General features: G+C 39.6%; 1 protein-coding gene and 1 pseudogene across 2 annotated transcripts; both read right to left on the bottom strand.

Annotated features, from left to right (window-relative positions):
* Positions 1 to 9,808: 9,808 nt before the first annotated feature.
* LOC119371152 (non-specific lipid transfer protein GPI-anchored 26-like) lies at positions 9,809 to 12,927 on the bottom strand (annotated as a pseudogene). Its single transcript, XR_016322106.1, has 4 exons — positions 12,788 to 12,927; positions 10,383 to 12,366; positions 10,235 to 10,291; positions 9,809 to 10,093 (listed from the first exon to the last, which is right to left on the bottom strand). The product of XR_016322106.1 is annotated as a non-specific lipid transfer protein GPI-anchored 26-like (transcript).
* A 253-nt stretch (positions 12,928 to 13,180) lies between these two features.
* Positions 13,181 to 15,020, bottom strand: PHP (PLANT HOMOLOGOUS TO PARAFIBROMIN). Its single transcript, XM_012210985.4, has 3 exons — positions 13,964 to 15,020; positions 13,679 to 13,761; positions 13,181 to 13,519 (listed from the first exon to the last, which is right to left on the bottom strand). The coding sequence occupies exons 1-3, from the start codon at positions 15,018 to 15,020 to the stop codon at positions 13,427 to 13,429; spliced, it is 1,233 nt and encodes a 410-aa protein (XP_012066375.1). The 3' UTR covers positions 13,181 to 13,426.
* Positions 15,021 to 15,022: the final 2 nt, after the last annotated feature.

The raw sequence follows: 15,022 nt of genomic DNA, 5'->3' as shown, positions 1-15,022 counted from the left end.
AATGCTTAATGAGGCATCGAGAAGATGAGATATGCATACCAGTTTAACCACGAGACCCTAAAATATCACCTTGACGACCCTGTACTAGCTGCTCGTACGACGTACATAAGATATCAGCTCCGGAATAGACCTTCATATAGGCTTTCTTAGACAAAAGGGGTACACCTTTGAATTTTTAGGCCTCAAAGTTCTTACATGGAATGGCCTGAGCTTAATTTCAATGCTTCCTACAGGCCAATAGACGAAATATTATGGTCTCGAAATGGTGTTCTAAGCAACAGACAAAGAGATATTGGGCCAAAATTGCCGAATGTTTCAGGAGTGGTACGAATTTTGCGCATAAATGTATATTGTGTATGCAATTCATAATGACACATCGAGAAGGTGAGATAGGCATGCTGGATTGACAACGAGACCCTAGAATAACATCAGGCGTACAACTGATATTGGCTCCGGAATAGGCCTTTAAATAGGGCTTCTTAGACCAAATGTGTATAACATTGGATTTTTAGGATCGAAAGCACCGGAATGGACCAAAAATGATTTCAATGCTTGCTACAGGTGTTAGACAAAATACTATTACCTTGAAATGGCGTACCAAGAAATAGACAGAGAGATATTGGGCTATAACGGCTGAATGCTTTTGAAGTGGCACCCATTTTGTGCATGAATTTATATAACGTATGCAATTCTTAACGACGCATCGAGCAAGCGAAATATGCATGTCGGGCTAACCACGAGACCCAAAACTATTGCCTAGAAGATCCTATAGGAGCTGCCATTAGGCATGCAGACGATATCGGCTCCGAAATAGTTCTTTAGACAAGGCTTCTTAGACCAAAGGGGTATACCTTTGGATTTTTGGGCCCGGAATCTCCAACCATGAATGGCCCAAAAATGATTTCAATGCTTCCTACAGGTTTTTAAGCGAAATATTATTTCCTCAAAATGGCGTGCCAAACAACAGATAGAGAGATATTGGGCTAAAATTGCCGAATGGTTCCGGAGTGGCATTGATTTTGCGCATGAATTTATATGGCGTATGCAATTCTTAACGACGCGTTGAGCTAGCGAGATTGGCATGCCAACTTGACCACGAGACCGAAAACTATTGCCTAGAAGACCCCATATGAGCTGCCCGTCAGGCATACAGATGATATCGGCTCTGTAATAGGACTTCAGACAGGGCCTCTTAGACCAAAAGGTATACCTTTGGATATTTGGGCCTGGAAGCTCCAGCACGGAATGACCTGAAAATGATTTCAATACTTCCTACAGGTCTCAGGCCAAATATTATTGCCTCAAAATGGCGTGCCAAGCAACAAATGGAGAGATATTGGACCAAAACTGCCGAATGATTTTGGCGTGGCACCTATTTTGCGCATGAATTTATATGGCATATGCAATTCTTAACGACGCATCGAGCAGGCGAGATAGCCATGCTGGGCTAGCCTCGAGATTGCAAAATATTTCCTAGAGCACCCTATATGAGCTACCCTTTAGGCATAGAGGTGATATCAATTCCGGAACAGACCTTCAGATAAGGCTTCCTAGACCAAAGGGGTATAACTTTGGATTTTTGGGCCTAGAAACTATAGCATGGAATGGTCCAAAAATAATTTCAATGCTTCCTACAGGTATTAGATGAAATATTGTTGCCTCAAAATGGCTTGCCCAGCAACAGAAAAAGAGATATTGGGGGAAAACTGATGAATGCTTCCGGTGTGGCACTGATTTTGCGCATGAATTTATCTGGTGTATGATATTCATAATGAGGCATCAAGCAGGTGAGATAGGCATGCTGGGCTGACCAAGAGACCCCAAGATATTGCCTAGAAGACCCTATGCGAGCTTCACATCATGCATACAGACGATATCGGCTCTGAAAAAGACCTTCAGACAAGGCTTCCTAGACCAAAGGGGTATACCTTTAGATTTTTTGGCTCGAAAACTCCGGTATGGAATGGCTTGAAAATGATTTCAATGCTTCCTACTGATCTTAGAGGAAATATTATTGCCTGGAGTGCCAAGGAACAGACAGAGAGATATTGGACCAAAACTGCCGATTGCTTCCGGAGTGGCACCGATTTTGTGCATGAATTTACGTGGCGTATGCCATTCTTAACCATGCATTGAGCAGCCGAGATAAGCATGCCGAGATGACCACGCAAACTATTGCTTAGAAAACCCTATATGAGCTGCCCTTTAGGCGTACATGCGATATCGACTACGGAACATGCCTTCAGACAAGGCTTCCTAGACCAAGGGGTATACCTTTGGATTTTGGGCCTAGCTGCTCCGACAGGGAATGAGCCGAAAATAATTTCAATGCTTCGTACAGGTCTTAGACGAAATATTATTGCCTCGAAATGGCGGGCGAAGGAACAGACAAGGAGATATTTGGCCAAAATTTTCAAATGCTTCCGGTGTGGCACCGATTTTGCGCATGAATTTATCTGGCATATGCAATTCATAACAATGCATTAAGTAGGTGAGATAGGCATGTTGGGCTTACCACAAGACCCTAAACTATCGCCTAGATGACCCTATACAAGTTGTTTGTCAAGCGTAAGACGTTATTGGCTTCGAAACAGGCCTTTTGACAGGGGTCCTAGACCAAACGGGTATACCTTTGGATTTTTGGGCTCGGAAGCTCTGGCCCAAAATTGCCAAAAATGATTTCAATGCTTCCTATAGGTCTTAGAAAAAATATTATTGCCTCAAAGTGGCATGCCAAGCAACAAACAGAGAGATATTGGACCAAAACTGCCGATTTCTTCCGGAGTGGCATCGATTTTGCGCATGAATTTACATAGCGCACGCAATTCTTAACAACACATCGAGCAGGCGATATAGGCATACCAAGCTGACCACAAGACCCTAAACTAATACCTAGAACACCCTATATGAGCTGCCCATCAAGTGTACAGACGATATCGACTTCGAAATAGGCCTTCAGAAGAGGCTTCCTAGACCAAAGGGGTATGCCTTTGGATTTTTTAGGCCCAGAAGCTCTGACATGGAATGGCCCAAAAATAATTTTAATGCTTCCTCTAGGTCTTAGACGAAATATTATTACCTTGAAATGGCGTGCCAAGCAACAGATAGAGAGATATTGGGCCAAAACCGCCGAATGACTTCGGTGTGGCACTGATTTTGCGCATAAATTTATTTGGCATATGCAATTCTTAGCAACGCATCAAGCTGTTGAGATAGGCATGCTGGGCTAAACATGAGACCCCAATCTATCCCTTAGAAGATCTTATACGAGTTGCCTATCAGCCGTACAAAATGATTTCAACTTTGGAATAGGCCTTCAGACAAGGCTTCCTAGACACTTCCAATATTTTTTATTCTTTCTCGCCATCCTTATATTTTATTTCCTTTTCTTTCAGATAAAAAAAACCAGAATATTTCGCCAGTCAAAGCAAGAAAGACACTTCCAATATTTTTTTCTTTTTACTTTATATTTATATCTGTTAGAAAAGAAGAAAGAGAATGACTTTTCCTATTATTAAATTCAATATAAACAATATTAAATAAAGAGAAAACTTTAAATGAAAGTATTTTTCTCACCCTTATTCTACTTCTACATTATATTGCCAGCAAAAAAAATATTATATGTGAAAATATTTGGTACATGAAGCCATGAAGCCATGATCTAACCTTTGGATTTTTGGGCCAAGAAGCTCCAGTACGGAATGACTTGAAAATAATTTCAATTCTTTGTATAGGTCTTAGACGAAATATTATTGCCTCAAAATGGCGGGCGAAGCAACAGACAATGAGATATTTGGCCAAAACTGCCGAATGCTTTCGGTGTGGCACGAATTTTGCTCATGAATTTATCTGGCTGATGCAAATCATAACGATGCATTAAGCAGACGAGATAGACATGCTGGGTTACCATGAGACCCAAAACTATTGCCTAGGGGACCCTAAACAAGTTGCCCGTCATCCGTATAGACGATATTTACTCCAGAACAGGCCTTCGGACAGGGCATCCTAGACCAAAAGGGTATACCTTTGGATTTTTGGGCCCAGAAGCTCTGGCACGGAATGATCCGAAAATGATTTCAATGCTTCCAATAGGTCTTAGATGAAATATTATTGCCTCAAAGTGGCATGCCAAGCAACAAACAAAGAGATATTGGACCAAAACTACTGATTTTTTCTAGAGTGGCACTGATTTTGCGCATGAATTTACATGGCGTACGCAATTCTTAACAATGCATCGAGCATGCGATATAGGCATATCGAGTTGAGCATAAGACCCCAAAATAATACCTAGAACACCCTATATGAGCTGCCCGTTAGACGTATAGACGATATCAACTTTGAAATAGGCCTTCAGAAGAGGCTTCTTAGACCAAAGGGGTATACCTTTGGATTTTTAGGCCCAGAAGCTCTGGCATGGAATGGCCCAAAAATAATTTCAATGCTTCCTACAGATCTTAGACGAAATATTATTAACTCAAAATGGCGTACCAAGCAACAAACAGATAGATATTAGGCCAAAACTGCCGAATGATTTCGGTGTGGCACCGATTTTACCCATGAATTTATCTGACATATGCAATTCTTAGCAACGCATTAAGCTGTCGAGCTAAACATGAGACCCCAAACTATCATTTAGAAGATCCTATACAAGCTGCCCATCAGTACAGACGATATCGACTCTGGAACATGCCTTCAGACAAGGCTTCCTTGACCATAGGGGTATACCTTTGGATTTTTGGGGCCAGAAGCTTCTACACGGAATGGCTTAAAAATAATTTCAATGCTTCGTACAGGTCTCAAAAAAAATATTATTTCCTCAAAATGGCCGGCGAAGCAATAGACAGAGAGATATTTGACCAAAACTGCCGAATTCTTTCGGTATGGCACTGATTTTGTGCATGAATTTATCTACCATATGCAATTGATAATGATGCATCAAGCAGGCAAGAGAGGCATGTCGGACTGACCACGAGACCCTAAACTATCACTTAGAGGACCCTATACGAGCTGCTTGTCTGCCGTACAGATGATATTTCCTCCGGAACAGGCCTTCGGACAGGGCTTCCTAGACCAAAGGGGTATACCTTTGGATTTTTGGGCCCGGAAGCTCTTGCACGGAATGATCCAAAAATGATTTCAATGCTTCCAACAAGTTTTAGACGAAATAGTAATGCCTCAAAATGGTGTGCCAAGCAAGAAATAGAGAGATATTAGGCCAAAACCACCGAATGCTTCTAGAGTGACACCGATTTTGCACATCAATTTACATGGCGTACTTTAATTCTTAAGAACGCATCGAGTAGGCAAGATAGGCATGCCAAGCTGACCATGAGACCCCAAAATATCGTCTACAACACCCTATATGAGTTGCCCGTCTGGCGTACAGACGATATCGACTCCGAAATAGGCTTTCAGACAAGGCATCCTAGACCAAAGGGCTATACCATTGGATTTTTGGGCCCGGAATCTCCGGCATGGAATGGCCTAAAAATAATTTCAATGCTTCCAACAGGTCTTAGATGAAATATTATTGTCTCGAAATGGCATGCCAAGCAATATACAAAGACATATTGGGCCAAAACTGCCGAATACTTCTCGTGTGGCACTAGTTTTGAGCGTGAATTTATCTGGCGTATGCAATTCATAACGATCCATCAAGTAGGTGAGATAGGCATGTTGGGTTGACCATGAGACCCTAAACTATCCATTAAAAGACCTATACAAGCTGCCGGTCAGGCGTACAAATGATATCAGCTTCGGAGTAGGCCGTCACACAAGGCTTCTTAGACCAAAAGCTATAGCTTTGCATGTTTGGGCTCGGAACGTTTGGCGCCTATAGAAGGTGCCACTAGTTGCCTTATTATAATCTTTGTTGCCTCGATGTACTATTTGACATATAAATAAGAATTACTATTTTGCCCCTATGTGTGATGTTGTGCTATGTGTTGTTCGATGATGCTTGGATTATTTTTATATTCGAACCCATATGATTATATATTAGAATTATGCTGTTCTACGCCCTTTATTGGCTTGCAGATAACTAATTAATACCCCTTGGCTGGCTTGTTTAAGGGTGTGCCAAGCAAGCGCCACACGGTCCGGTCTTAATACGTGATTTGGGACCGTGACATTTGAGAATCGCTCAAAAATGATTTAAATTTTTCTTATGGGTCTCAGACAAAATATTATTGTCTCAAATTTGGCATGCCAAGCAATAGACAGAGAGATATTAGGCCAAAACTGTCAAATGCTTCCGTAGTGGCATTGATTTTGCTCATGAATTTATATGGGGTATGCAAATCATAACGATGCATCGAGCAGGTGAGATAGGCATGCCGGGACAACCACAAGATCCAAAACAATCGCCTAGAAAATCATATACGAGCTGCCTGTCAGGTGTACAAAACGATATCGGCTCCGAAAGAGGCCTTCAGACAGGGCTTCCTAGATCAAAGGGGTATACCTTTGGATTTTTAGGCCAGAAGTACTGGCACGGAATGGTCCAAAAATGATTTTAATGCTTGCTGTAGGTCTTAGATGAAATATTATTACCTCAAAATGGCATCCCAAGCAACAGACAGAGAGATATCTAGCCAAAACTGTCGAATGCTTCTGGAGTGGCACCGATTTTGTGCACGAATTTACTTGTCGTATGCAATTCTTAATTACGCATCGAGCAGGCAAGGTAGGCATGCCAGGCTAACCAAGAGACCCCAAACTATCGCCTATAACACCCTATACGAACTGCCCATCAGGCGTACAGAGGATATCGACTCCGGAATAGGCCTTCAAACAGGGCTTCCTATTCCAAAGGGGTATACCTTTGGATTTTTGGGCCTAGAAGCTTCGGCACGGATTGGCCCCAAAAAAATTTCAATACTTCCTATAGGTCTTAAAAGAAATATTATTTCCTCCAAATGGTGTGCCAAGCAACAGAAAGATATTGGGCCAAAACTGTCAAAAGCTTCCGGAGTGGCATCGGTTTTGAGCATAAATTTATCTTGCGTATGCAATTCTTAATGACTCATCGAGCAAGCAAGGTAGGCATCCCACGTCAACCATGTAACGCTCTATTTTTCTGTGTCTGAAATAGTAGTTTACCGGTCTGTGAATAGTACCACCAGTCCGAGAATCGGTATTATTTCAGTCCAAAAAAATTACTATTTATATTTTATTTAATATTTTTGGAGCATGTATACATGGTTTTTATGGGTAGAAAGTAAGTAATGAATTTATTTGGGGAATTTAGATAATTGGTATGCCAAGCAATAGACAGAGGGATATTTAGCAAAAACTGTCGAATGCTTCCTTAGTGGCATTGGTTTTGCACATGAATTCATATGGAGTATTCAATTCATAACGATGCATCAACCAAGAGAAATAGGCATGTTGGCCTGACCACAAGACCCCGAACTATCGGTTATAAGACGATATACAAGCTGCTCATCAGGCGTACAGACGATATCGCCTTTGGAACAGGCCTTTTGCCTGATATCTCTCTATCTATTGTTTTCAATGCAGTTTTGAGGCCATAATATTTTGTCTTAGACCTGTAGAAAGCATTGATATCATTTTCAGGCCATTCCGTGCCGGAGCTTCTGAGCCCAAAAATCTAAAGGTATACCCATTTGGTCTAGTTAAAAACCCTATTACGGAGCCGATATCGTCTATATGCCTGACGAGTAGCTTGTGTAGGGTCTTCTAGGCGATAGTTTGGGGTCTTGCGGTCACCTCGGCATGCTTATCTCTCCTGCTCAATGCGTTACTATGATTTGCATATGACATGTAAATTCATGCACAAAATTGGTGCTATTCCGGAAGCATTTGACAGTTTTTGCCTGATATCTCTCTGTCTATTACGTTGAATGTAATTTTGAGGCCAAGATTTTGTCTTAGACTTGTAGCAAGCATTGATATCATTTTTTGATCATTCTGTGCCGGAGCTTCTGGGCCCAGAAATCCAAAGGTATACCCCTTTGGTCTAGTTAGAAGCCCTGTTACTGAATTTTTGTGCAGTTATTGGATTTTTCATGCGTTTTGAAGATGACAGCATTGAATCAGCTAAAACTGTAAAGCAGTGGAAAGTAAAGATCATCTCGGTAAGTATTTACTTATTTTTTCTGGCTGCTTCATGCTTACAGCCTTGGTTTCTATTAGATTTTGGTTTGCTCCTTGTCCGTGTTATTTTTATTTTTATTTTTTTTACTACTTTACTTTTCCACGTTGTTCGTTTCTTGGCAATTAAACATGTAACACTGGTAATGTGCAGATTGGCAAAAGTAAGAGGCACCAGGACAGGGCTGCAGCATTGGAGGTGTGGGACAGACTAGAAGGATCGCGATCCCATTCTTGAAGTTCGTAGCAATTTGTTATATGACCGATGTTGAAATATGTTACCTTTTTGTTTTGAATTGCCTTTATCGTGTGTATAAAGTATATGGAATTCGGATTCTTCTAGTATATGGGCTAGAAGAATATGCAACTGCGATTGCATTCTTGATGTTTGTAGCAATTTTTGCATGTATTTAAATTTTGGTAATAAAACATGTGATGATATCTCTTAGCATTTTTATGGCGGATGTCTAATTGGTATCTTTTTGTCATGGATTGCCTTTATTGTTTATTAAAGAACTACAGTTCGATTTTTCTAGTATATGGAATAGAAGAATGTAATCTCATTCTTGAAATTTGCATTTTGTAGCAACTTTGGCATATTTTTAAATTTTGGTAATAAAATTGGCAATATCTATTAGCATTTTTGTGACAGATGTTGAATATTTCATCTTTTTGTTGTGGATTGCATTTATTGTATTCATGTAAAGTACATGGTGTTTGCATTTGAATAATTATTTCCCTTAGTATCTATGATCAATTTTATTGGTTGCAACATGTGTTAAGAATGCTGCTTATTTTTGAATCGTTAACAATATTGAGTTGATGGAAGCAAAAAGTCTGGGACAGGGTTTGGTTTGAACTTGGAATTTGATTGACATAATAGACGGGCCTTTGAATAGAATGTTATAGACCGTTAGGTTCTCAAAGATTGTGAAGTAGAGTTATAGCATTATTGGCCAGAATGGATGCGTTCATTCATAACATCCATTCATTTCAAAAATTGGTTTTGGAACCGAATGATTTATTGAATATGGGCTTGGCTTTCCTTTTTAGTTTTCCTCTGACAGCAACCTTATTCTTCTTGTCAAAATTCTGTAATTGGATTAGACAATCCAACTATGCAGAGTGTTTAGGCACAATGATGTAAACAAGATCAAATTTTTGTTGAGGTGATCCTTTTGAAGATATATTTGTGCTTAGGCCTTATGCCCTCATGCATATATAAGTGCATTAACAAAATTTTTAGTTTTCCATGCAGGTATGAATATGTAAAGTGTATCATGACTGAGCTATGAGCTGCACAGTGTGGTTTGACATTGTGGAACAGTAGCAAGGATGCTTCTGTAATTATGAACACATCAAGAGTCACCCATTGTTTGCCTTCTGTTCAATGGAAATTTCAATTGCCTTTTGCACTGATACTTAGCTTTTTGCTGTAGTAGTCATGCTTGAACTTGCAATTTGCAGCAGAAAGTTGATTTTGACATGCTTTTCTTCCATGTAATTCTGTGTGATGGTGTAAGTTTATTGCAGAAAGTGAGAGTGTTTGACCATGACACAGATTTTTCTTTCTCAGCAGCATTATACTTGGTACATAATAATATTTGCTAATTTAATGCACTCTAGGCAATTCTTTTTAAGCCCTTATGGTATATTCTTTTTCTTGATTTTTCAATCATTTGACAGATACGAATAGGCTAGAAATTATTTTTATTGGGAAAGGAAGAGAGCAAGAAGTCTCTTCAGTAATACAAAACTACAACAACCCCGTAAGAGGCCATGTAAAATAAATAATACATAAACCCTCAACCAAAGAGAAATCAATAAAAATTCTATAAAATACAATAATATAGGGTAACTGCAAATAGTGAAAATCAGTATGTTATGAAGATTGAACTATATGATGCTGCAAAGAGCAGAAATGCAAGCATTGTCATGGACAACTTGATGGAGCTTCCATCTGATGTGCCATCCACTTCTGTTGAAGGTACAGTTTAGATTCAGTTCCCACACCCACAAGACATGAATTGGTGGGTATACATAGTACTCTTCTCATCTGTTATAAACTTTATATGTCAACTAAGTTTACTCGTAATTTAATTTATGAAGCATGCTATACCTGGGTTAGTGGTTGGAACTTCTGCTGTTCCTGCAGGAGAGTCAGCCGGAGAAGCAGCTGTTCACATAGAGGTAAGTTATAATTAGCTTATGTCAATTTTTCAATTAAAATTGATAGGATAGGGGAGATTGAAAAGAAAATTTCTTACCCTTGCAGCGGCTGAGGGGTGAAGTCTGAACATTGCAAGCTCCAGGTAAGGCTAAAGCCTGGGTTTGGTTGATGTTAATTCCAAGTGAAGAGCCACCACCATTTAGAACTTCACACAAGCATTGTGGCGACGAGCGAACAACACTAGAAAGCTGTGTGCAGCATTGCGAAGATGGAGTTGAGGAGTTCCCTGTGATATTTCAGCATGGTGACATGCTTATTAAGACATTTGTACAACTGGAGGACTGAGCCATAGCTGCTGACCATAGCATACTCACTAGGATCAGAGCCAAACTCATTGACAGACCTCTGTATGCCATTGGTTCTCTAAAAATTGCTTGTGCAGTGTGAAGATTGAAGCTCTTTGTGATTAGATTGATGGAATTAGGAAAGAGAAGTGTAAACTTTATAGGAAGATGAGGCCACAAGTGACAAATGAGAAATGGATTGTGTTGGTGACCAACTTTGCCTAATCCCCTGTCTGTCTGTATAATGAACAGCTAGGCAAGCCTGGATTTGAAGGTGTTCAAAGCTCAAACCAGGGGACTTGGAATTTGGAAACTTCATATATGTGGCTTATTAGGGAGGACCTTGAAGGTCGGTTTCATTGGTTACCAAACTTGTAATGCTTGATGGGCCTGTAAGACTAAATATACAAGGGAATTCAAACTGACTTCTAGACAAATTGTAATGCCTCCAAGAGAAGCATAACGTGTTTCTGACTCTTTTAACTTTACTAAAATTTGACTTTTAGTACTTTTTCTCTTTTGGAATCTGATAGATGAGAGGGATTTCTGGTGGAAGCAGATTGAAGGACTGCTTGATGTTTACGAGAGTGGCCACTCGCTACATGTCCTGTTGCTTCCGATCTAAGAAAACTTTGACAATGGTATTTTTCCACAAATCAATGAACAGGTTTCATATCAGACTTGTCCATAAAGAATCCTGAGTTATTCGTGTTTTCTTGATTAGACCATGGCCAATTTAGGTCATAAAAGTACGTAACTCCAGAGAATGCTTGAAATGGGTAGTATCAAATTTGGCACGAGAAATTTTCTAATTCGTTCGGTACCATGAATGAAACATAAAAACATTTAAAAGAAAAGGAGGAAAAAACGAAAGAAGAATTCATGACGTGATTAATCAGAGCCATAGTTCTATTTACTTGGTTTTGGAGTGGAGGGTCGTAATTCTTACTATCATCCTGCAGACCATAATTCATGCTCCAGCACCGGCCACCAGCCCAAATGCGAAGATCAGTTAAATTGGAAATTATCGAACCATATTTACATTCACAAACTATTATTTTAGTTCCAAATGCAACTCAGAAATTAGGCAAGGACTTTGAAGAAAAACAAAAATCCATAAAAGATTAAAGGAGCTGGAAAAGTGGAAGCTCTTAGATTTGTACAATGTTGCTGACCACACTTACACATCTTCTTACAGCCTGCCAATGAACAAAGTTGTGATAGAAGACTATGCAACAGAAAGTGCTTATGAACTTAATCCGTGCAAGTTGGAGTTATAGCAACAATAATAAACAAATAAATAAACTCAATATTCCAACCCTATTGACAACATTTATCCTATACACTTATACAGAAATTTCTTTCATTTTGCTTTCAACTTGTCAGGCAAATCAGAAAGCATAAATAGACGACAGAATGAGAATGGAGCTTGTTGTAAATTATGCATTCAAAACTGCAATTAATAGTAATCAAGACAGAAGTTTCCATATCATATTCAAAGCAGAAAATATGAATAAGTACCACTGGGTTTTTATTTTTAACACAGGTGACCATGAAAGGCCATAATTTGTTCGTTGCTGGAAGTAATCTGTTCTCATCAGCTCCATCCTCAGCAGCATCCAGAGTATCTTCAAGCTGATACAATGAGTATGAACGAATCACCTCTTCAATTGTTTCTTTAGCTTTCTTCTCATGCCGATAAGCTTCTTCCACTTTATTCAATGTTGCAATGCCATCCTAAGATAGTCATTTGTCATGGAAATGAAATATAAAAATTTATCAACTAATTTCTCTGGTGCCAATAACAAAAGCATGTCAAACATTTGATGGAATTTAAATAGTGCATCTTCAGATATGGAGAAAGAAAACAAAACATGAGAATCATCTCTACAGCTATTGATGGTCATCCATCTTTCCTTCCAATTAATTTTTGTAACATTAACACTTTTTTGGTTTCAGAAGGAACAGTACTTGCAAGATGACAAAAATGCTTACAAGATTCTTATGTGTGGAAATTAGTGTTGGATAAGAGCCTCAAAAATGGCAAGAGGTCAAAGGCAACTTAAGTTTCATATCTATCCTTTTAACAGCTTAAATAAATTCACTTATTGTTACAACGTGTCAGCAAAGTTGAAAAATTATTGGGGAAAACAGGTACCTGGACTATATCCAGGGCTATCAAGCATGCTGCTTGGTTCATTGAAGCTAGTGAAGGTGTTGCTGCTGTTAAGCATGAACCAGCAACAGATCCAACTATTCTTCTGAATCTTTTGGAATCATTCAACTTGAACAAAATACTCTCCCATTGCTCTGCCCGCATCATATCATCAAAAGAAGAAAAAAAGTCTCCATCTTACAGAAAACGTCAAGATGGATCCCACAGCATGAATTGAACCAGAAATAGAATAAACATTGACTATTCAATTATACAAGGTGATCATTCAACATCACACAGACAACCAGAAAAATGCCTGCAGATAAATGACGCAAGCTACTTAAAGAGCCAAAAATAACTGGCAAATTGAAAGGTAAGGCAGACAGGGCAAGATAGTGAACTCAAATATGCCAAAGTGCATCAAAAAGAAAAGAAAAAAAGTCATCCAGAGATCAAGCAATGTTAGCCTAATCACAGTAAACTATATAACAGTCTGGCAACAAGCAGTCCCCGGAATGCAGTTGAAATAACATGCAGCTCAACAGAAGGCATCCAAATTAAACACTTGACTGGCCAAACTACGCTATAACAATGTGTCTGAATGCATCATGGAAAAAGGAACAGCCTCCTCCACTACGAACTTCAAGAATGGGATCGCGATCGAACAAATTCTTCTAGTCTGTCCCACACCTCTAATGCTGCAGCCCTGTCCTGGTGCCTCTTATTTTTGCTAATCTGCACATTACCAGTGTTACATGTTTAATTGCCAAGAAACAAACAACGTGGAAAAGTAAAGTAGTAAAAAAAAATAACACGGACAAGCAGCAAACCAAAATCTAATAGAAAACAAGGCTGTAAGCATGAAGCAGCCAGAAAAAATAAGTAAATACTCACCGAGATGATCTTTACGTTCCACTGCTTCACAGTTTTAGCTGATTCAATGCTGTCATCCTCAAAACGCATGAAAAATCCAATAACTGCACAAAAATTCAGTGAAACATTGTAACAATTTAAAACTAAATATGTCTAGAAATCAAACGATACACAATTTTAAACAAAATCCCCACACCCTAAATTCATCCAAGTAAAACCCACGTGACTAGAAACAATAACAAGAAGAAAAAAAATGCAAAACCAAAAGTAAAGCACCAAAATCTACAAAGCACAAACTGCACTCACTTTTGTTAAATATCTCAACATGATCCTTGAATGGCCAGTCCTTGAACTGCCATTCTTTCCCCAAAACAAAAACTGCCACAACCCGGTCCCAATCTTCAGCCTTGAGAGCAGAAGGTTTATCTCTAACCTCATAAGCAGTCATCACTCTGTTCCTATCAGTACTAAACTTCTTCTGCACTGTAACACAATCTGGCTTCGCCCCTTTCATCTGCTTCACCTTCACATCTGTGGGTATATAAACTCCATCCTCCAAAAACTCCTTCACATTATAAATAGTAATCAAAGTCTGGAATGCACTAGGAACCAAAATTATAGGCACTCCCTCCCCAAATTTACCACCTTTCAAATGCATTTTGGGTTTAGGCGTTGAATCATAACCCATATCATCACCATACACAATTCCCCTCTCATCAGCCCCCATCAATCTACTCTTAGCCACCAATCCATCTTTCCTTTGCTGAGATTCAAGTCTCTGTCTTTCCTCTTCACGCCGTGTAGAAGCAACCAACACGCTATAAAAGTCTCTGTTTTTACACTCCAACAACGATTCCCGATCCTTGAGAGGCCTTTCCATGGAGTATATCATAGTAATATAATTCTCTTCTTTTGCATTATCAGCTCCGGCCACGTCAGCATCATGAGAATCAATAAATACAGGATCATCAGGTCGGTACTCGTGGGTTAGATCAGAACTAGGGTTTTGGTTTGGTTGTTGAAGTTGCTGTTGCTGTTCTGGAAGAGGGAAAACAATGGACTCAGTGGAGGAGAGTTTTCCGGTAAGGTAATCGAATAGAGGCTTACGGTCAATAAATGTGATGGCGGGGATACCGGCTGCTACTGCATTTTGAAAGTAATCGGTGAACTTGAGATTGGCGTTTTGTATGAAGTAGACTAGGGTTTCGAGAGTGTAGAGATTGCCTTGCTTGGAGCGATAGGCGGTTTTTATAGAACAAGGGAAGGAATAATCAGAGCCGAAACGGAACTCGTTGTTGACACGCACGATTTTGTCGACCTCTCCGCGAATGGTGAAGTCCCGGAGGGCGGAGAGAGGATCCATTT

This window comes from Jatropha curcas, chromosome 1, assembly GCF_041381405.1.
Source record: "Jatropha curcas cultivar XTBG-Jc1 chromosome 1, XTBG_Jcur_1.0, whole genome shotgun sequence".
In the NCBI taxonomy this organism is placed as follows: domain Eukaryota; kingdom Viridiplantae; phylum Streptophyta; class Magnoliopsida; order Malpighiales; family Euphorbiaceae; genus Jatropha; species Jatropha curcas.
The sequence above is the reverse complement of the archived record's forward strand: the minus strand, read 5'-3'. Positions and strand labels throughout refer to the sequence as shown.